The sequence below is a fragment of the Mytilus galloprovincialis genome, chromosome 7 (genome assembly GCF_965363235.1).
Source record: "Mytilus galloprovincialis chromosome 7, xbMytGall1.hap1.1, whole genome shotgun sequence".
Lineage (NCBI taxonomy): Eukaryota > Metazoa > Mollusca > Bivalvia > Mytilida > Mytilidae > Mytilus > Mytilus galloprovincialis.
In genome coordinates, this window is record NC_134844.1 from 67,729,373 (window position 1) to 67,752,669 (window position 23,297).

General features: G+C 30.8%; 1 protein-coding gene across 1 annotated transcript; it reads right to left on the reverse strand.

The window, feature by feature from the left end:
• Positions 1-1,247: 1,247 nt before the first annotated feature.
• LOC143084249 (uncharacterized) lies at positions 1,248-23,157 on the reverse strand. The gene is made up of 8 exons (XM_076260659.1): positions 23,054-23,157; positions 22,392-22,418; positions 19,128-19,385; positions 16,055-16,300; positions 8,945-9,580; positions 7,050-7,162; positions 2,566-2,796; positions 1,248-1,256 (listed from the first exon to the last, which is right to left on the reverse strand). The coding sequence occupies exons 3-8, from the start codon at positions 19,243-19,245 to the stop codon at positions 1,248-1,250; spliced, it is 1,353 nt and encodes a 450-aa protein (XP_076116774.1). The 5' UTR covers positions 19,246-19,385; positions 22,392-22,418; positions 23,054-23,157.
• Between the last annotated feature and the right edge of the window lie 140 nt (positions 23,158-23,297).

The following is a 23,297-nucleotide window of genomic DNA, read 5'->3' on the forward strand; positions in this document are numbered from 1 at the left end:
TTCCAACTGAAAATGTACATATCGTCATTACTATTGTTAACTTTTAATTATTTAACCTTCCAATCAAATGAATTTCTGCATGTATTTATTCGAAAGGATCAGTAGTTTACTTTTTTTTTTTAGAGTTAACGTTTATGCTCCTGTTATTTTTTACCTGTTTTACTTTCATAACTTCAATTGATTTGTTCTTAGATATTTGACAATCAATCAATAAATTTTAAATCATCAGTGTGTTATTTGAACAGGACATTTACATTAGTTTTGTGTTTGGTTTTGTATGATTCCATTAAAAAGGTGAACGGACGACAGACATGCAGTGCTGTTCCATATTGCGTACGTTTAGGATGAACATAAAATCAGAACATTCAAATAGTTAGTAAGATTTAACCTAGTGCATTTTCAGATTATGTAATATGTGTGTAGACTGACACTGGAAAAGCTTTATCAATTCGTCCTTGACGAACATTTTGAAAAATATATAACTAACTTGTTTAAACAATACAGTTACGTGTTTTGTTTCAATCAAATTGTAATATTTAATCACACATTTAGCTATTAACTGTAATAGTTTATAACAGCGGAGAAGATACCATTTCTTTACGCACTTAAATATAAGTCACAAATAGTCTAGGTCAGATTAAATGAACATTCATCTGTAAGGTAAACCAATATGTCGTTCGCATTACATACATTTAAACTATTGGGTCGTCAAAGTTTCTAAACGCCAACATACTACTCGAAAAAGTAGTACAGGATGAACTTTGCGTTTTATCAAATATTGGTTATTAAACATTCCTAGTTGCATTTCTCGTACCACTCCTATGAATATTTTTTTACTAAGCAAGATATATTCGTAGAAAAAAAAAACAAATACACTTCACGGTTGTATGTTCGCTACAAATTCGCGTTTAATATAACATACAGTATTTTTCATGAATCTAATACTAGTCGATACGAAATGAGAAATAAACATAGACGAAAATTGTTTTGGGTGGGTGCATTAAAAATATTACACCTAACTTATTACTGTATCATTCCTATCTTGTAATTAGCGTTGCATTGGTCAAGCACATTCATTGTTTTTATATACTGACCGCTGACAAAAAATCCGTGCACACAGAAATTCAATGGGTATAACATATAATATATTCTTTAAATGTTGATAACTGTTATGTTAAACATTGGACTGTATATGAATGCCATTACTTTCTAGTGTGTTTGTTAAGTTTTGATAAATACTGATGATATCACACGTGCTTTAAAAATACAAATTATTTTAACTTTAATTGAAATTATGTATGTCTTGGTTTTGTTTATATTTATCTTTTCTTAAATTTTATTTATAGAACGAATGCATGGTGGATTGTCAATAATTGTGCAATAAAAAAACGTATACAAAATATGTTTAAGTAGGTAATTTTTGTACTTGCAAGATATTGGACAATGAAAAAGCTATTTGAACCGAGACTTATAACGCTAATGAGGAACTAGGAACTTAAAAGGTAGTGATCCAATTAGATTTAAAAAAAAAAACAGTTTTCAAGTATTTAAAGATATGCAATTTATACTCACGGCATGTTTTAACCAGGTCTTTTTTATGTTGTCCATGCTGTGTGTATTCATATGTTCTTTACACCGGTATATTTCTTTTTCACTGGAGATATCTAAAGTAATTCTTCCTTCACTTGTGGAGTGATCTCCATCAAAACATTTTGCTTTAATTGTGTACGTCAGAGTTTGTCTTAACTTTTCTTGTAATATTTCAATGTTACTACCAAGTTCATTCAAAACAGTCTTGTATACATTATCCTTTATATTACCCCACTCCCAAATCTGCACTGATATTGCATTATGTGAAAAGCAGATAATAAATATCCTTAAGTCGTCCAAAGAGAAAACTGCTTTTCCTCTATAAATAGCTTTTTGTTCTACCATCTTCGTTTTAATTTCACAAACTTCATAATTTCTAATGTAATGAAACAAAATGTGATTAAAATAGGCAAGGGGGAGAAATTCGAATTCAAAAACCAACCATGGTGTTATTGTAACATCAGACGTATTTTTGATAAATCTTTCCATTACAGATTTGTATGAAGATGATTTTTCAATCATGCACGGCAAATAGTAAGAACTTGACTTCTGGCATTTGTCGGTGCTGGTATCTTTAAATTGAGGTTTTATTACAATGTCAAATTTTTCCATGACATTAAGCAAATGCGTTTTATGGTCTGCAAACTTCAATTCGGGTTCTTTTTGAAATAATTGATTGATTAATATTTCTGATAATTCCCCTGAATTTTTCAGTTCGTTCCAGGAAGTTGGACAAATCAAGTTATAATTTCTCTTTTCTATGTTGCAATCACAAATAAGACATCTGAAACACTTCACTAACCAATCTGGACGTAGAATGATATAATCTCTGATGTCGTTGAAAAATATTATGTTTCCAATTTTATGTTGGTAAATTAGGAAAGCCAGGAGTTCTTCCTCTTCTATCATATTTTCATGCGATAGTTTCAGCAGATTATCCCAAGAATAAACATATATGCTTAAGTCTTTTAATACTTCAAGTGCATTTTCTAGTTGAATCCACTTTGTCGGAAGCTTTTCAGCAAAATAATTCATCTCTAATGCAATGTCGGATATATGCTTTCTCAATCTTTTGATTTCTTTTTTATCTTCAGCTCTAAAATTCGTATTAGAAATAAAGTAGATGCCCCTTCTGTGATCCGACTTTTTTTGTTTGCCAAAAACTTGACGAATATTTGCTTCATATTCTTTTTTCCTATCTTCAACCTGTTAAAACAACATTTTAAAACTGCTAATTTTGAAAAACAATTTAATTAGATAAAAAATATATATAACAGTTCATGTATGGTTACAGAAAGGCAATATCGATAATCTTAATAAATATTCTGTAAACATAATGAAATGTTTTAACTGTTAAGTTTTAATATATCAATATTTACGTAGACTTCTCCGAGTTGAAAAAAAAACACCTAAAGAAGACTTTCAATCGTGTACACTAAAGTATTAATTTGAAAGTTAGTTTCATTTCAATCGCGATATATAGGAATCCAGAACTATTTTTCTTAAATATACAGTATATCGAATTCATTCATGCAAAATATGACAGTTCAAAAGATTCATCAAATCTTATTGTGATTTGAAGTTAGGAATGTGTTCCTGTTAATACATTTTCTTAAAAGATAATGAAAAATAATTCGTTGCAATCTGTGTAAAAGATATCTTGTAAATAAAAGATACATTCTCCTAAATGAGATTTTTTTTTTGGAATGGTCGGATGTAACAAATTTGGATATTTAAAAATCATTTTGGTATTTTTCTCTTCTGAAAAGATGTAGCGATACATATTTAAGGAATTTACCATATGAAATACTGCATGTAAATATAATAATAACACATACATTCACACTTAACTAAATAATATAATTGATTAAACTGAACAAGTATATCAGTATATGTACCTTCTCTAATGAGGATAAGGGAACGAAAGAATATGTATTTTATCAAATTATGTCATGACCAATACAGCAACAGTTAGAGAGAAATTTTCAGGGATATATTATGACAGGGAGTTTCTTTACAAATTTGTTATTATTCAGGATTATTGATAGAAACTAAAAACTCAGATGAAATCACAAAAAAAAACTAAATACCAGAATAATTAGACATAATTTCTAATTCTTGTCCTAAATAATCTTTTCTCGATTTAATATCATGTACACTTTATATTATACTGTAACGATCAGTATATACTTAATTTTCACTTTTGAATAGTAATATTGCAGTGACTGTGTGTTAGGAATGACAGGATATGTGTGAATAGCCTTTCGTTCAGATAATATATTCTTGTTAAACTAATATAAATCAAAATGGACAGTGTTGTACAAAATTATTCAATGTTTACACCAAACGTAATAGTAAGGTGTTGATTGTAGAACAGAGTCGAACGATACCATAGTGACATTTGAACAACTGCACAACACCATAGCTAAAATGACTAAAAAAAAATCAACAGACAGAATATTGTTTACATAAGACATCACATCAGGTGGTAATTGTAAAATCCCGACAATTCACGTAAACACAGATTATATAGGGTGAAAAAGGGGAACATTCATAATGTATCCAAATTTGCTTTATTTCACAGTTTTAAAGAAATTAACTCAAATATGAAGTTTTATAAATATTTAATGAAGATTGATAGAATCCTGGGCCTTAAATATGATGACTCAGCATAAATTCACAGTTTACAGTATGCATAGTTTATTTAAAGTCCTGGATACAAAATTAATTCATAATATTTGCATATTTGTAAGTTAAATTGTTAAGAAGTGAGTCTGATTATTCTTCGCAGTCATTGAAACTCATAGATACTTCCTGAATATTATTTATGGGGTATCTGTGTCCTTTCGATAACCCAAAAGTAAGCCGCAACACCTAAATCTTTTATTTTTGTCACCACGGCATAATACATACAAGCTAGAAAAACAGAAATATCTCAAGAAAACTTACAATAGTGTGTTCTATCCTGAATATGTACTAAATATTCCAAATTTCTAGAAACAGCAGAATGATTTAGGAAATTTGAGGCCCCAGGGGCAAAAAACATAAGAAATTGCCTACCCCCTGGTTCAAAAAACAAATAATTTAACTTGTAAATGCTATGATTTTATGATTTTGAAGTTCGTGATACAGAAAACAATAACTATGCTTGGAAGTTATGCAAAAATCAGAAGTAAGCAGTCATCTCTACAACATTTTGAGTGAATTTATATCTCAGACTGGTATCTGCATACATACAAATATTGCAAATATGGCTTTGTTTTAACACTTCTAGAATATAGATTAGCTAAATTGTGTCAGATATATGGTTACAGATGATACTATTGTGACAAAAAAAATCTAAATTGACCATTTGAGGCAGAACATGTGTTCTTTAATTGACAAATAGGCATACAGTAAGATGTGGACTGGTGACAGAGGCTGGATTGGATACTTTATATAATCTTGAATGTTGTAATGATTGACTGCTAAACATTACATTTATAGTATTCTGAGATGCTTTCTGAAAACACGCCTCTTCTGGGGAGATCTTGAATATTCATAGAAATTTAATTTTGTTTGCATACTGGTTCCCAGTTATGCTCTTTGTGTTCAATCTCACAGAGACATAACTTGGGAATGTTACCATCAAATAAACACGTGCATATTGTTTACATTGAAATCTGTGGTAGGGGTAGTTCAGAAAATTAGTGTTAGTTTAAACTCTGTGAAATTCAGGGCATATAAACGTTGAAAATATGCCGCACAGCCCTATATTTTGACCTTTGAAAAAAAGTGTGGTACATATGAACTTTCAATTCTAAAATAAGATTTTTTTCAAAACTTCATAGTCACAGTGGTATAGTTTAGCCGTAAAAGGAGTTCCTATGGGAAACTGCATTGTCAATATTTACAGAAATGCAACCTATAAATACAAAAAAGTGAAATCGACTGTATGTAATTATTTAGGAAAAGGAAAATAACATAATTCAAAAATGGACAGAATCCTCGTTTTAAAAAGTTCAAAACTCTTAACAATAACCCAAAAATTAAATGATCAACATCTTAATCTGTTAATGTAATGCAATGGTGTTGATACATTTTTTTAACCAATGTTTTTTTTCATCCAGTTACAGAGGATTTGTAAAGCGATGATATATATAGATGATACATAAAGATAATTCAGATCTGTAACAATTCAATCTTCATGCCTTATAGATCATGAACTGCATTACGACGCTAAATTAAAACTGACGAGGAAAGGTAACACCAGGCCACCGAAAGCTATTTGGGTATTGTGAAGCATAAGTGATCGTGTGTTGTAGCGCATTGGGTACAGTGCAAGACGATTTGGTGTCACGATATCTCAGTAGCATGAGTTCGAATCCCGGCGAGGGAAGAATTAAAAATGTTCTATAGCAAATTTGCAGATCTAACATTGGTGAGCCGATGTTATGAATATTTGTATATACAAAATGTATTGGCAGTCTTGTAACACCATCACTGTTATCCGATTGATAATAGTTATAAAAGATACCAGGATTATAAATGATAAATCTGTTGTAGAGTGGTCACTGATTCAGACGTACGTTGAGGACATACATTTACAATACTAAAATAATCGGACCTAGCGAATAAGAATATATATGTATATAAGTATAAAGGAAGCCTCAGATTTAAGCCCTACAATTCTTGAGTGAATGTTTTCATGTGATGTTTTTTCCTGTGGATTGCTTACTGACTGGTGTTAATCCAACATTCCATTTAAGTTATAGAAATGTAATACAACTTATTAATCACAGAGGTTATCTAATTTTGTAGACTTAGTTTATTTAGGTGGTGTTTATCTATTTACGTAATCTTATTTAAATAGGTACTTCCTGTAACATGTGAAGTGTATATTGTTACAATTATATGACTAAATAATTATCACAAATAAATGATTAAAGCGAGCTATCATGGGGTATTATTGCTGCCTCGAAAAAGCTTGCATATTCAAGATATCATTTAAATTATTTTCAAAATATTAATACTTTTACTTTGTTATTATTTTCCAAAACAGATCTCACTTAAACCAACCTAATTATTGTTTATTCAACCGACGAAACATTACTAGTAAACCAATGTTAATCTGTAATTAACAGTGTCTTCTAAAAAAGTACTGTACAATAAATAATTAGGTTATTTTTCAGACTCATCAGCTGTATTTTTTTTCTTGTAATTTCGGTCATATTCAACTTAACTAGACTTGACAACAGTAACAAAAAAATTAATCCACTTTCGACAGCCGTGTTTATTGCTTACCTTTTTTACATATTTTTGTTCAGTTCAATGCTGTATCTGTTTATTTTCTGTTATATAAGGCATTACATAGTCAAAAAGTATACAAAACTTCTAAGAATAACACCACTCAGTAATATTCGTTAAACAAGCAGTTATTTACAAAAAATTACAATGATGTCGTCTTATGATATGCATACCTTTTCAAACTTGTCTGTACCAGTACACACCATTACAACAGGTGGACAAAGTTTCATTGCTGAACGATCTTTACAAAAACAGTGAACACTGTCAAACCAAAAATCAATATAATCTAAAAGGAAAAATAATAAAAAGATATGTCATTCTTTGTTTGTAATCCATTACGGAAATATTATGCATCTTCGGCTATATACCATGCCACAAATACATATTTGTTTCAAAAACACTCAAAAACACCTTTACAAACTCGTGTGGTTTCAATTGAACGTTTCGATTGTTAAAATACACTATATGTGGTTGAAACATTTAGCTGGAAAACATGCGATACTAATATATAAGTAAAAATCATGGCAGGATGTTGAAAATCCATTTAATTTCCGGTATAAAAGTATTTGTACAGCTTCATTTGTGTTTTAATTATAGGGGTAACCGAGTCTACAATTGACAGTTTTTAGTTCTCATTTTTTTCGTTTGAGGGAAGTTGTTAGTCTAAGGAGCTAATTTCAATTATTCTGCAAGAAAAAGCCGTTTTAATTTAAAATCACAATATGTTGTTATAATTTTTATCAAGTTCAGACAAGTTATTGTTTAAACAAAAAAGTAAAATCGCAAAAATACTGAACCCAGAGGGGAAATCCAATCGGAAAGTCCACAATGACATGGCAAATTCAAATGACAAAACACATAAAAAACGAATGAACGAGAACTGTCATATTCCTGACTTGGTACAGGCATTTTCAAAAGTTGAAAATGGTGGATTAAACATGGTTTTATAGCGCTAAACCTTCCACTTTGTTGAAAGTCTCATCAAATTCCTTTATATCTACAATGATGCGTGAACTAAACAGACATAATAAATAATATAATCAAAATATGGGTACAGCAGTCATCATCGTGTAACAATTTAAAAAAGGAACAATTTAACAGAATACAAAAACATCTATCTACAAACACATTCATTGGTTCGTGTATCTGACGTCAGAAAATTATATACACTACATATTTTTGTAGTTCAATGTTTATACAAACAATTTTAAAATTTCACTTGAAAAGCTGGTTAACAATCTCTTTGATCATAACGTGTCTATTCTTCTTGAGTCAACATCAAAACTAGGAAAAACAATTTACAAATAAAAGTAAGAGACAAAGATTTCGCAATCAAATTAGGAGCAAACTGAGTTTTCTGTGTATTTTAGCTTTCTCTATTTGCCTGTTTTTTTTTCACATTTACGTATTCTGTTCAAATTATAAGATTACCACATTTTCTCATTTTATAGTTTGGGTTGGTGAAGGAAAACTGATATTGCAATATCATCAACAATTTCTTTTATGATTATCGGTTTGTCAATTGTTGAAACATAATTTGCACATCAAAATAGTAAATTATTAGCAGGTGACATGCAGCTTATATCTACCGACTTGTATAACTGATTTGTTTCTTGCATTACGCAAATGCAGAAACATCTTTATTTAACAAAACAGTGATTAATGAAGTCAACATCGTTTTGTATTTCTTGTAACAATTAAGCTGTCACACTCCTATGTTATTAAATTCAGGACTGACATTAAAACAATATACGTAAATCTGAACATACTTTTAATTATGGAGATATATAATTCTCGCAGTTTAACATTTAGATCAGATGTCCATAAGAATAATTTGAACATTTACGATACAAGTATTCATGCTTAAAATGTTTTGAGTACAAAAGAATCCCTTCACTCAAATTTGATACATCACTGAATATCTGTGTTTATTGAATCATCTTTGAAACGAAACATCATAACCCTTCATACATAAAAATCTTAAAATAATAATTTGAGGACAATAATATTTTATGAGGAATCATAATTTTAAGTATTTCCATTGCTTCAATATAATTATATATCTTACCTCCAATGCAATTACAATCATCTTCATTATGTGTGATAGGTTTTATATCGTCCTCAATATCTGCAACAAGAAGATAAATCGCATTTGGTGTAAAGAATGTCTGGTGTGTGGCATAGTAGTCTTTTTGACCAGCGAAATCCCATATACCACATTCTACTAAACCTTCAGATTTCATTTTGTCTTTTTCTATCTTGGCATAAGCAAGAATTTCATCCATTTTTGAAACCATCATTTCGGTTATTTGGTCACTTGAATTGGGTACTAGTTCATGATTTTTCAAGTCATTATTTTGTTGTTTTTCCATTTTATCTGGTATACTTGATTGTTTTCCATCGGAGGTAGAAGCAGCTAAAGTAATACTTGCATGTTGTGTATCATCATTTATTTTGGATAAAACATCAAACGGTTCTTTTTCAATAACATTATCGTCAGAGATAAGCGTGTCCTGAAAATTGTGTGTCTCTTCTATTTCAAAATATTCCGATGTGGCATTTTGTTTTTGTTCCATTTTCTTCTTTTCTAAATCTGATACATATTCTTCAGTTGGAAGTTGTGACAGCTTCGATATACTTTTATTTTGTTTTGTATTAACGGCCAGATGTATCCTCTTTATCCTTTCCTTCTTTTCTGTTTCAACTACAAAACATTATTATGAAACTCGGACAATAAAATGCTTATTCACAACGTACACACATACACACAGCCTAACAATACATATTATTATACCTTACGTATATTTCAAACAATTCTATTGGGTGAAACGTAATCACGTGACATGGAATAATTCAGTTAAATTTCATTCAATTGAAGGAAGCACGAATAACCCTAAAGAATTTACACCAGCGGTGAATAACCCTATTATTCACCGGTGAATAACCTTTTGAGTTTGTTTATTTGTACTTGAGTTAAAAAATGACGTCACAAACGTAAATAAACAAAATGGCAGCGTTCACGTTACACTGGAAGCCCATCGAGAGACGAAAAAGTACGGCATTGGACATAAATAGAGTTTAGAGTGGCAGCAGCCGATGATGTCTCTCATAAACGGTCCTTTTCAGGGCCATCAATATTTTACAAAAAGATTCTACTTTTGTTGTTTATTCGAGAAAATCGAACACAAATGTATTTTCAAACGTCAATCTGTGTTCGAAATGCACTTCCACTGTTAGTTCGGTATAATAAAACAATTGTGGCCCCTTAGAATCGATGAATATCCAAAATTGTCAACCCTCAAAAGTTATTTCACTTCGGGCTGCGCCCTAAATGAAATAACCTTCTCGTGTTGACAATTTTGAATATTCACCTCTTCAACGGGCCATAATTGTATATTGCATATAAAAACAAAGTAATAATTCCTTCATATTATTACTTTTATGGATGGACTCTCATATATTACATGTATTACAGATGGGTGCGGTCCTACGTCCATGTACATTCAAGCTTACCATTTTTCATTTTCAGATGAAAAAAAAGATTTTGCAAATTGCTCTGACACTTTTAAAGTTATTTGCTTTGAAAAAATGTAACAAAAATCTATTGAAGTCACTTTCAAATAAAAACATTTTCTCTATGAGCATTTATCAAACCAATTAACCTTAAAATTTTTAGAGTATTTTGCAAAATCTATTTTTTAGCTTAAAATGAAAAATGTTTGGCGGAAGTATACACGGTCTGTCCTAACCTGTACACACGTTAACATAAAGCAGTCCTTACGACTGCTCTATAGGTTAACTTTTGAAAATTTTAGCAGACCTGTAAGTTAACTTTATCCCTAGCGGACCAGACCTCGTGTCTGCTGTTTTTAGGAATGCTGCAGACCAGACCTAAGAAATAGTTTGCTAGAGCAGACCTGTTCCCAGGACAGGTCAGCTCGACCAGACCAGACTTATGGATAAGTCTACTTGACCAGACCAGACTTATGGATAAGTCTACTTGACCAGACCAGACCTGACCTAAAGACAGGTCTGCTTGACCAGTCCAGACCTGTGAGCAGGTATGCTCGACCAGACCAGACATGTGGACAGTTATGCATATGCTTGACAGGACCAGACCAGATCTGACCTGTTAAGTATTTAACAGAGCAGTACTATCAGTCATAAAGACAAATCTGCTTTATAATCGGTTCTATGATCTTTTTTCTGTTACAAAACTTTGAATTTAAAAAAAAAAAAAATAAGGATTTTCTTATCCCAGGAATAGATTACCTTAGCCGTATTTGGCACAACTTTTTGGAATTTTAGGTCCTCAATGCTCTTCAACTTTGTACTTGTTTGGCTTTACAACTTTTTGATCTGAGCGTCACTGATGAGTCTTATGTAGACGAAACGCGTGTCTGGCGTAATTAATTATAATCCTGGTAACTTTGATAACTATTTTACCACGTTGAAACATACAATAAAAGCAGTCCTATTAACAAGTTAACTTTGGATCATGTTAACTTTATCTTGGAAGAGCAGACCAGACCAAAGTTAACATGGGATCAAGTTAACTTGATCTTAGAGGAGCAGACCAGACCAAAGGGACCAAACCAAAGTAAACTTTTATAAGAACAGGTCTGGTTTGACTTTTAACAGCAGACCTGGTCATAAGTTAACTTGTGTGAAGGACTGCTTGTGGCAAAGCTAACTTTGTGAAAAGTTAACTTCAATTCTGGACATGGAGCTGGCCTGAAGTTAAATTTCGGGCAATCATTTTAGTCCTAGGACTAACTCTGCATTTTAAGTTAACACAAATTCTGTCCTTGGTTTGGTCACAGCAGTCATAAAACATGCATTTATTTATTTTTTATTCCGGTCATGTAATGTTGTTAATTTAGAGGTATATTTTATAATGTCAAACAACGCGGAGGTTTGACTGGCTACAAAACCAGGTTCAACCCACTATTTTTTTCTTAAATTGATCTGTACCAAGTCTGGAATATGGCGTGTGTTATGAAATAGTTCGTTTCTATGCATGTTGCATCGTTGTTTGTGTTTTGTTGCACTTCAGTGTTCTGTTGTTTCTATGGTTTACTCATATAGGTAATCTGTTTCCCTCGGTTTTAGTTTGGAACCCGGATTTGTTCGCTCTAAATTAATTTATGACTTTTGAACAGCGGTATACTACTGTTTTCTTTATTTGGCAAGATTCATTCAAGTCGCACGGTATTTGTTCATACCATCATTGTTTTGTTGTGCTCTGGTAACATCTTTGTGTATTCTTGTCTTTTCTATTTTCTAACGTATTTTGTCAATATGCATTTTTGTTTGTGTTTTATATATATTTGCATGTTTTCATAGTGATTGAGACTTAAACAAAATTTTGACTGCTGTACACATATTTTTGACATTTTAACATATCGTTTTTGTTGGTTTTGTTCGCCCGTTGTCAGTATAATGAAAGTGTGTACGACTGTCATACAATTAAGAGGTTTAGCTAGATAAGATACAGGTTCAATCCACTATTTTTCACATTAGAAAATATCTTTATTAGTCAAGAAGATGACAGTTGTTACAAATTCGTTTTATGTTTTTGACGTTTTATTGTGCCAAATACTCAAAAACTTTCCGTTAAAATTTTTTCTCTGAGTTTAGTATCTTTTTTTAACATTTACGAAATAATCGTTTCTTTACGTAACTTAAACACAACATATTTTCATTGAAAACTGCAACAAATATTTTTGATATACCACTTTATAGGTTAAAGTACTGTCATCTTAAACTATTTGTAATAGGAAAAATAAAAGACAAATAACACAAGAAAAGTAAATTGCAAACAGTTGATAATTATTTTTAATGTGTGTGTCCAAATTTTCTTTAATTAAAATCGAAGTATAGTTAATTATCTAGCTTAATTTGAATTAAAACAAAAATGCCTCCCTGATTCATGTTGGTTTGTCTCTTTAATAAATATGGACCATTTGTTGAATGTTAATATAATAATGAAAAGGAGATCTTGAAAAAAAAACGTATGTGTTGCATTTTAGTTTTATAAGGATAAAACTGAAAACGGACATGGGTAAAACGTCAAAAGAGACAACAATCCGACCAAAGAGCAGACAACAACTTAAGACCACCAATTGGTCTTCAACGCAGCGAGTAAATTACGCACTCAATAAAATTGTGTACTAATCTTGCTAGTTCAAACCTTATTTGCATACTAAAAAAGAATATCTGCGCTGATACAAACTAATTGAGAGAAACCTTATGTTTGAATATCAAAATGGGGAAGTCTATGATATTCAACTTATTCCAATGTTCCACTATATCATGTACATTAACCATTGGTACGACTGAAAAAATACAAATTGCATTCTTGACTTTGATTTTAAACATATTCTATTCTTTAACATACGATAAGGATTGAAAAACAGGAACAGGATAGAAAAACTCTCTCCATATCACATGAACATGGTATAAATGAAAGATCAACAACTGTATTCAAAAAGATACAATATACTGGAACATGCATGCTACCTATCAACAAATACAAACAAGTACATATTTTATTGTTAATTACTAAATGAAATAAATAAATCATTAATGAACACGATGAAGGGAAAAAATGAAATTATATATAAATGTACTAAATACATAAATGATTTGGGAAATACGTTAAAGGTATCAAAGTCATGAGATTTCCTAGTGCCATTAGGTTCTATTTTGGCACTTTGGTTCAAAACCTTGGTTCCATCCGGGTCTTTTGCTTCTTAATCTTGATTTTATCCGGGTTCTTTGTTCGAAATTATGGAAACTGGTTCAACATCCAGGTTTTTTGGTTATAGCAACCTACTTATTGGTTCTATCCGAGTTTTCTTTTAAGGTTTCCGTTGAACTTTGAGAAGATATCCGCAAGTATCCGAATACAAAAATAAAGTTGGTAAAAACGCTTACCCTTTTTTATTTCATTAAACATTTCAGCGTCGCCGAAAAATGAAGCTTTAGGGTAATCATCTTCTCATTTTAATTATTCTGATTAGGAAACTGGACAAAAATAGCATCGCATATATTTTAAAGATAAACCGAAATACACCGTTTATCGAGCCTCCTTTTAAGTTTAATTAGTCGTTCCATTTTCAATTATTTTCCATTTCTTATTCCGTATTTCCTTCAATATTTCTTGAACTTTTAAAAACACATAGTAAGGACATGTCGTTCAATTGGCCAACGATATGTGCAAATATCCATTTGACGAATTGTATTTATATTTGATTAAACATTTTTTTCGACTGAATTTTATTTGTTTGGCTTTGAAATAATGCCAGATTTGATAGAAATACATATAAAGGATTTGTAACAAATCATTTTGTTCAAAACATAATGTAAAAAGACATATACATAGAAAGTGATGCACAATTCAAGTTTGAAAGCTTTAATCAGTAGACCTAAAAATGCGATGAAATATTACAAAATGTATATGTAGAATGAATTTGTAAAACTTGACACTCCTTGTGAAGAGCAAACATTGTAATAATTGCCAAAAATAGAGAAATCAAAATTAAGATTGAATATTTTTTTTATAATAAAATTATGTGTAGGTTGATGCCAGTGCCGGTGATGGTCCAACCATGGGTATCACCAGCATAGTAGTCAGAACCTTTGTGCTGGCACCAGAGGGAACATTAAGTGTTATCCTTGTCCGTCCGTTCCAAACGTCCCAACAAATGGGTTCTGTTCTCCTAATTTTAGTTCCCTTCAACCAAATAGTTTAAAACTTCTACACACTGCTTATTAGCACAAAATACAATATAAAACTCTAAATTGGTTGGAGTCACTTTTACCGTTTATGATTTATCATGCCCCTTTATAAACTTAGAAAATGTTGATTCTTTCGTTTCCGTTCTCTTACATAAGTTTGCCTCAATCAAATGTTATAAACCTTATACGCAATGTTTTTTACCCCAAAACACAGATTAAGTACGATATTGGGTGGCTTCATTTTTACTGTTCATGAGATATTATATGTAAGAAGATGTGATTCGATTACAATAATGAAACTCTCTATCAAAGTCACAATTTGTAAAACAAAACCTACAGTTCAAAGTACGGCCTTCAACACTAAAAATACTAAATCTGTTGTTTCCGTTCTCTAACTTTAGTTTTCCTGAATCAAATGTTATGGAACTTATACACAATGCTTATACTCACAAAACGGTCAAAACTACATTAATCCTGAATCTATATGTGGAAAATGTATATTTACAAGCAGGGGCATATGTGACCCAAAAAAGCATTCTTCATTTATTTATACAGCTCATTTACTGCATTTGGATTATACTTATAATAGAAGTAATTTGCATATTATTTTTCCAGGTTGCAAATTTACGGTAAGAACAACACTGCTCTATTTTTTAAACAATGATGTAAAAACCATATGCTTCTGTTTTCAACTTTCCTTTCCTTTAAGATTCATTTATAACTAAATTCACCCAAACAAAATATTTAGACACTATTTCCGAAACATATGTCTTGGCTGGTAACACCTGGCTAGTTAAGCATCCCACTTGTGTGACGTTGTGTAAACGTTCCCGATACTGCAAATGAATACACTTTACATTTTATTCTCTCTGTTAGAAGTACTTGTTTAATGAACAGAGGTAAAGTTAATACCAACATGACCAAGTCGTCTTTATTTTAACATTTGTTGTGATTTCTAGAAATATGTTTAGTCATCGTCTTTGGTTAATTAATCAATTTCTGCTAATATTAATATTCAATGTATGTAATTTAAATTAAGGACACTATAACATGTATAACATACTGATGAAAAATCAACTGACCTTATAGTTTCAGATGGAAGAATTTCTGGAGATCAAAATCATATTGCTTGTGAATGAATTGTTGGAGGCTGTTAGTTGATCGTGTACGACATTTTGTCTCTTGGGAAGATTTTTTCATTAGCAATCATACAACATCTTCTTGCTTTTATATACCACCCGTACTGCCATATTGGAGTATATCATTGGTAGGTCCAATCCTATCCAAAACAAATTATGCACCTAATGGTTTCTCTATCTCATTAATGGTGAACATCTATATGTGTATAACTATTCACTGATCAGCAAATGTTTGCCAAAAATCTCTAATAGGAAAACATCGCATCTGATTTTAATCACGAAGAAACATTACTTACCATCACCAACAAACCATTGTCCATCTTTCCTTCGTATTTGACATTTTCTATCAACTTCAATTCCATCAGTGCTTTTACCATCGTATGAACCGTCTTCTAGGAATAGAAGTCTTCGTACAAGACTTGTCTTTCCAACACGATCTTTGCCAATGACCTGAATTCTTACGTATTGTCTGACTTCTATTCCAGTTTTGATCGCGTCCATATATGTGTTCTTTTCGTCCATGTTAACCGCCATTGAAGGTTCTAACAACAATAAGTCATTAAATGAGAGGAAAATCATTAGAGCATGCATTACATAAAATTATCGCGTAACATATCCTGTCAACCGCTTGTCTATGAACCAGTTGTGAATGACGAGAAAAACACAGCGATTCGTAGTTATATCCGATGAAAACTCATGTCAGTTTATGAGACACGTTTAAAATTCTTTATTCGATTTAGCAGCGACATATAAGTAACATGATGCAAATATTCTACACAAAAACCTTATATGGCTTATTAATCTACAAGTACTATGCACAGCACCCTTAAAATATTTAGCAACTCACTTACTTGAGTTTGAGTTGTAAATCTTGCTATTGATGTATTGTTGAATGTTTATTTTTTTGTTTCAGTAGATCAATTTTAGTTTGAGAGACATAACATGCATAATGCAAATCGTAAAAGAAAATTGTAAATGTTTTCGATAAATTGCTATAACCATTTTGTACGAAATCACCTTTTTAGAAGACATGGATCATACGCAGATCGTGACATGAAGTATAATTTACATTTTACTCATATGGAGTTTCTTAAACTATTGTCATGACTATGTTTTTTTTTAATTTACTTTTAGATGTAATGATAATGACTGTTGATGTGCAGAACATATACTAAACAGAAATGAAAACAACACTTTTTAAATACATTCGTTGGAAGTGTTTTGTTTTCGAATTAGCTTTTTCCGGAACAAAACAAGCTAGGTATTTGAAACCCAGGGACTAATCATGTACATACAAATGAACATTACGAATCATTCGTCCAAATTGATTCAGTTATTTTCGAATGAAACTTGGAACAGATAACGTCAATGACACCGATGGCACCATCTATACCTTCATGTATATTCAGTATTCATCTTACGTTTTATATAAGATAAGAGACGGATCTATAATTAGAAATTATAGAGCTTCATAAAAATATCATCAAGCTCTAATTCATTGTTGCCGTCAAAATGCGATGGAAATATGTTTCAAAACAAATGCAAACCATGAAGCCTTCTCTTCTTTAAAAAAAACCCGGATGTACATACCGTTTGAAACTTGTCATTGATCATTTGAAGGCTGATTTCTAAACGGTCAAAGTAAATAATGCAAACATAATTTGAACGAGAATATACAAATGTAGTAACATGTAATGCAAAAAGTGGGTTTTTCAAAGCAAATAGACCATCAAGACCTACAACTAACACTAGATACATGATGTTTGGAAAACGTATACATGCGCCGTAAACCATTTCCCTGCATATACAAGGAAGATTAGGTATGATTGTCAATGAGATATTTAATCACAATAGATCAAATGAAACAAAAATACAGAAAAGAAATATAACATTTATATTAATATCTCACAAAGGTAAAAACTGTAAAAATATTAGGGCATACACTACATTCTACTGCATCTTCATTTCACGAGTAACAAACCATTCAGTCAATAAACAATAGATACAACTCTCCACAATATACCAAATAACACCAACATTGAGTAAAAGAAATAGAACATTAATGTAACTGAATATATACACAGCTATTTCACAAGCAACAAATAACACTAACTGTAAGATATAAGGGCATACATGTTACAGTTATAATGTGCAGTAACAGACCGGACATATATGCGTATTTATACGTCACATAAAGGGACATATCACCAACACGGTATTAATTGCAGATCAACCCAGTTATGATATGCTACATTAAACATGCAATGACTGACAAACAAATTATTCATCACTCATCATTTATAAAGGACCTTCACTTTAATAATGATAATAAAGTAGTAAAACGTTCTAAAATGTAGGAGTAATAATTTTATCAATTGTTATCTATTACAATAAATACATTTCGATGTCTTTCATGTGCAATTCTGTTGATGTATCTTGGTTGACTGATTTATAATTATCTAATATTTCTACACAAAAGGTTACATTTTGACTGCGTTCATGTTGAATTTTTTTAATGTATCTTGAATGACGGATCAGATTTTAGTAGCACCTGTCATAAGGTAATTTGGAAAGCAAAGATGGAAGATTCTATTGTTTTTAGTCGTTTCTGTTCGAATCAAATAGCATAAACATGATCAGTTATTATAATTTAATAGAAATAGTTCTGGTGCCATATAATGAATTTGAAAACAAATTCGTCACGATACACGTACATAAACTCATCATAAATACCAGGATTAAATTAAGTATATACGACAGACGCGTCTACAAAAGACTCATCAGTGACGCTCGAATTCAAAAAAGTTAAAAAGGCCAAATAAAATGCGAAGTTGTCATGGTACATGCTAAGGACAATGACTAACAAACACCGATGGCAGAGATGTAAGAATATGACTTATAAAGACGAAGTTCATGTTAAGACTATAATTTACTTGACAAGTTTTTGCCGTTTTAGTTTGATTTCTGCCTATCAATGATAATTTCAGTTACTTGAATATTAACATTTGGTTAACAAGATGTACACTTAAATTTACAGAAACATCTAGTAATTTATATGTGATATCACTTTAGAGCAATCAGTTGATCAAAGTTATTTTGATATCTTTTGAGTTTACACACGTGTGTTTAAAAGAGAGTTAGTAAATGCGTGGTTCAAACATTTAAAAATCATGGAGTATGTATATTATATAATGTCATAACTTTTTAAAATTTATGAATTCAACATTTAAAACTATCAATGCCGGTGTCTGTCGAACACACAGTTGTCAATACCAATGTTATATTAGAATGGTGTGATATCAGTTTCCAGTACATCTATTGTGGAGTCAAGTTTAAACTAACATATTAGTTTATAAAACGTTAAGATACCTGTAATGGTAAGTTGTATTTTATGGGAAAACTGTCCTACATGCACATAATAGTCTCCACTGTCATTCTGTGTTGTGTTCTTCAGTGTAAGTGTGTGTTCGGCATCTGCCGTTGACATAATACACTTTAAGCTCTGTATTATTTCTTTTCCATTTTTCAACCATTTCACTTGCGGTATGTCCGAACTAAGTTTACATGTTAAAATTGCATCATCACCATCTATACATTGGATATCATCGGGTTCCTCCAGAAAAGGATCTAAAAAGGTAGGTTTAATATTCATTTTGTACAGAAAATATGGTAGTTGAATTTATTATTTTTCTATGAATCATGCGCTTAAATACTATTGAACATACACAAAAAGAAGAATAGGAAGAAGCACAAATCATTTTAAGTACATGCAACGCGTTTGTTGTATTGAATTGTAATCCTGGTACTTTTTGATAAATATGTATATTTTACAGGCATTTTCTAAATTTAGGCATTTTGTAAAATGCCTGAAAACTCTAGGCATTCTCTAAAATACCTGCAAGATTCAGTCATTATACATAATGACTAATTATTCTAGGCATTTTACAAAATGCCTGGAAAAATTGAAAAGGCCTGAATTATTTTAAAGAATTAAATATTGAAAATAAAAACAATTGAAAGCTTTGAGCATCAGAACAGTTCGATTTATGATAATTATTACTGAATAAAAAAATAAGAGTAAATAATCAAGAATACATTTCACTGAATTAATCGACTTTTATTTATCATTTCTCAAAATGTTTGGATGACAGAACTGTAACACAATTCTGGTACTGAACTTTTGTAAATACATAATTTTTTTGCGTAAAATCTGGTTTAAAACTTCAATCATATTTTGAGAAGCCGGAATCATCACACATTTAGCTTCTATTACCTTTACTGACAAAATACTTAACTTAAGACAGCATTGTGTTTCGCAAAAAACAATTGTCAATTGACCCCGTATGAAGTTATTGCCATTTATAGTCTATATTAAACATCTTTTTAAATATTGTTATCTTTTGCACAAATATATTTAAACCTAACAATAATTTGCAATAGGCTATCTTGATTTAAAAATGTATCAGATCATACTACCTACCATATATTTGCATCACATCAACACACAGCCTTGTATGGCAAAACCTATTTTGTAGAGGGGAATTTGTTTCGATGTAGGTGTATAATTTAAAATTCCCATTATTTCTGAATTGGAATATTAAATATTGTCATATGATAGTAAATGCAATACTTTCTTCACGTTAAGAACTCTACATTTTTTTTTTATTTATAGCTGTTCTTCAGGTGAAATATACTGTGTCTATCCAAAATATCTTCATTTCAATTGCAAGCGGCAGTTGAAATGTCTGTCCTTTAACTTGGTCAATCCCTTACAAAAATAACCCATATGAATTATACCCAAATTGTTCACGTCTAAAATATGCATGACATATTTGCGACTGAAAGCATACAATAAACAATCAGTCAATTAAAACAAATCTTTTTCTTATGTTTACATGTTTTATTTTAATTTACTGTTTTGAATCCAGAATTTCTAAAATTTCTATTTAAAATTTTGTTCTATTGACAGAACAATTTGTCCTTTTGCAATTTTCACAAAATAATCACAAATTTGCTGCTGGTATCTGAAATACAGAGTGAGTATGTACTTTATGTAGTTTAACTAAAAAAATACACATCATATGGCATACAAAAACCTTACCAGTTAGTTTTTGGAAAATAAATTTATTTTACCGAACCATTAGATATTTTCTACGCAAGATATTGTATTTATGTCCGTTTTTGTCAACAATAACCTACTTCCACAAATTGCCTGAAACTGAACAGGCAATTTGTTGAATTTTGCTTCAAAATTTCAGTCATTTTACAAAATTACTAGGTATTTTTAGTCATTTTGTATAATGCCTGTCAAGGTTAGGCATTTTATAAATTGCCTGAAAATTCAGTCATTTTACAAAATGCATAAATTTAGAAAATGCATGTAACATATACATAAGATTTTGATATTTTATATAAAAAAAGAAGATATGGTATGATTGCCAATGAGACAACTCTCCAAAAGAGACAAAAATGACACAGAAATTAACAACTATAGTTTATCGTACGGCCTTCTACAATGAGCAAAATCCATACCGCATAGTCAGCTATAAAAGGCCCTGGAATATCAATACAAAAGAATTCAAACGAGAAAACTAACGGCCTTATTATTATACAAAAATTGAACAAAAACCAATTTGCAACACATTAACAAACGACAATTACTGAATGACAGGCTCCTGACTTGGGACAGGCACATACATACATAATGTGTCGGGGTTAAACATGTTAGCGAGATCCCAACTTTCCTCTGACCTTGGAAAGTGGTATAAAAGTACAACATAAGAACGAACTATAAAAATCATTTAAAAAAGGCTTAACTCATCAAATGAATGAGTTATATCCATTTTGCAGAGATGTTTCTGGTTTGTATTAGATCGACAGAAAGTCATTCAAGTCATACAAAAACTACATTGCAAACTAAAGACTCCTATCACTTTGTAAACAGGTATTCCATGAAGATGCATTGGTTTTCAATACTGGTCTAAGATTATCGATTCTTGTAGTGACATAGACTACAATTTCCATATGCCAACCTCTTCATATCCCGCATTAGTGATTGTTGGACAGACATTTCATAAATACTTTGACCTAGATTTATTAAAACATATCTCAAAAATGAAAAGAACTCTTCCTCATCCTATGATATATTACAAAATCGTGTAAGGAAACGTTTTCATCAATTTAAAGGCCATCAGGATTGTGTAACGAAACACATTATACAGCATTAACGGCTTCGGTTATATAAACAACCAAGTATAACCTTTTCGGGCTTAATTAGTTTCTAAAGGGAAAGAAAACAAATATCATAACTTTCACACCCTATCAGAAAAATGAGACAAGAAATAGGGAATGTGTCATCAAGGCAACAACCCGAGGAAAAACCTAAACAGCCGAATGCCATCAATGGGCCTTCAAACAAGGCAAAACAATTCCCGAACCCGAAAGCGGGGTTTCAGCTGGCCCACAGACAAAAAATGTGTACAAATTCAATGTATTAATATCTAATTACTTCTGATTTTCAACTAGTGGAATGGAATAATGTAAAAATAATACTTGCAAACAAAGCAGGCGTATAAGTGTTATAACAAAAAATTATAACACATAATTTTGTTAATTATAAATAAAATAACTTACTTATTAAAGGTACTTCTTCACTTGAACCTGAAAAATAAGTCGGAAACATCTGTATTGAATGAAAAACCTGATAAACAGCCGGACATTTCATGATCTGGTTGATATGCATGTATAGATGTATCGTGCATATATTTAGTTTGAGTTATTTGTTTATATAGTTAAGACACATAAACGAATTAAATAAATTAAATAAAAAACAAAATAAAACAAAACAAAACAAAACAAAACAAAACAAACAAAGGCGAAACTGCCAACAATAGAATCGAAAAATTGTTACAATAATATTTTCATTTTGGGTGATCTATTTATTATGTTTATAATGAAAATTATGTTATGTTGTGGTTCTAAATCATGAGCAAATATAATTTATATCTTGATAATTTTTTTTTTGTTCCAACAAATTTTCTTCAAGTTTGTATGATTTTAACGATATTTAAGGCAAACACTGTTTTTGTCTTTAATCAATGTATTGTAGGTGAATTGCGGATTTTATATACATTTGTAATGGCAGTATTTTTGTGTTTGAAACTTTTATTCTGGTTTTGATCATATCAGAGAAATCGTTTCTAGAAAAATACCCAGGTCGTCTCCTTTTTGTGGAATGAATTTACAAAGCGAACAAAAAACTTTTGAAACTAAGAATGTGTTGAATATCAAAATACCTTCAATACTGTTTCTTGTACTATTGTGTCTTTCTTTTCTACGTTTCCAAAAACAAATTATGAAAATAGCAACTAACACTGCTGCGGAAACTCCAAGTATTATACCTGCACTAAAATCAATAAAACAAACACTGGAGAAAATGCATAATGACAATTGCTGATAGCTTGTATACGTTAATTGATAATTATACTCCAAACTAAGTACACAGCTGACACTACATACATATGGTCTTAGATTTACAAA

Coding starts and splice junctions, on each gene's coding strand:
- LOC143084249 (XM_076260659.1), bottom strand. CDS start 19,245: ATGTCAACGGCAGATGCCGAACACACACTTACACTGAAGAACACAACA. Junction 16,301..19,127: donor AATACAACTTACCATTACAG/GTATCTTAACGT, acceptor TATTGTTGTTAG/AACCTTCAATGGCGGTTAAC. Junction 2,797..7,049: donor GTACAGACAAGTTTGAAAAG/GTATGCATATCA, acceptor TTGTTTTAACAG/GTTGAAGATAGGAAAAAAGA.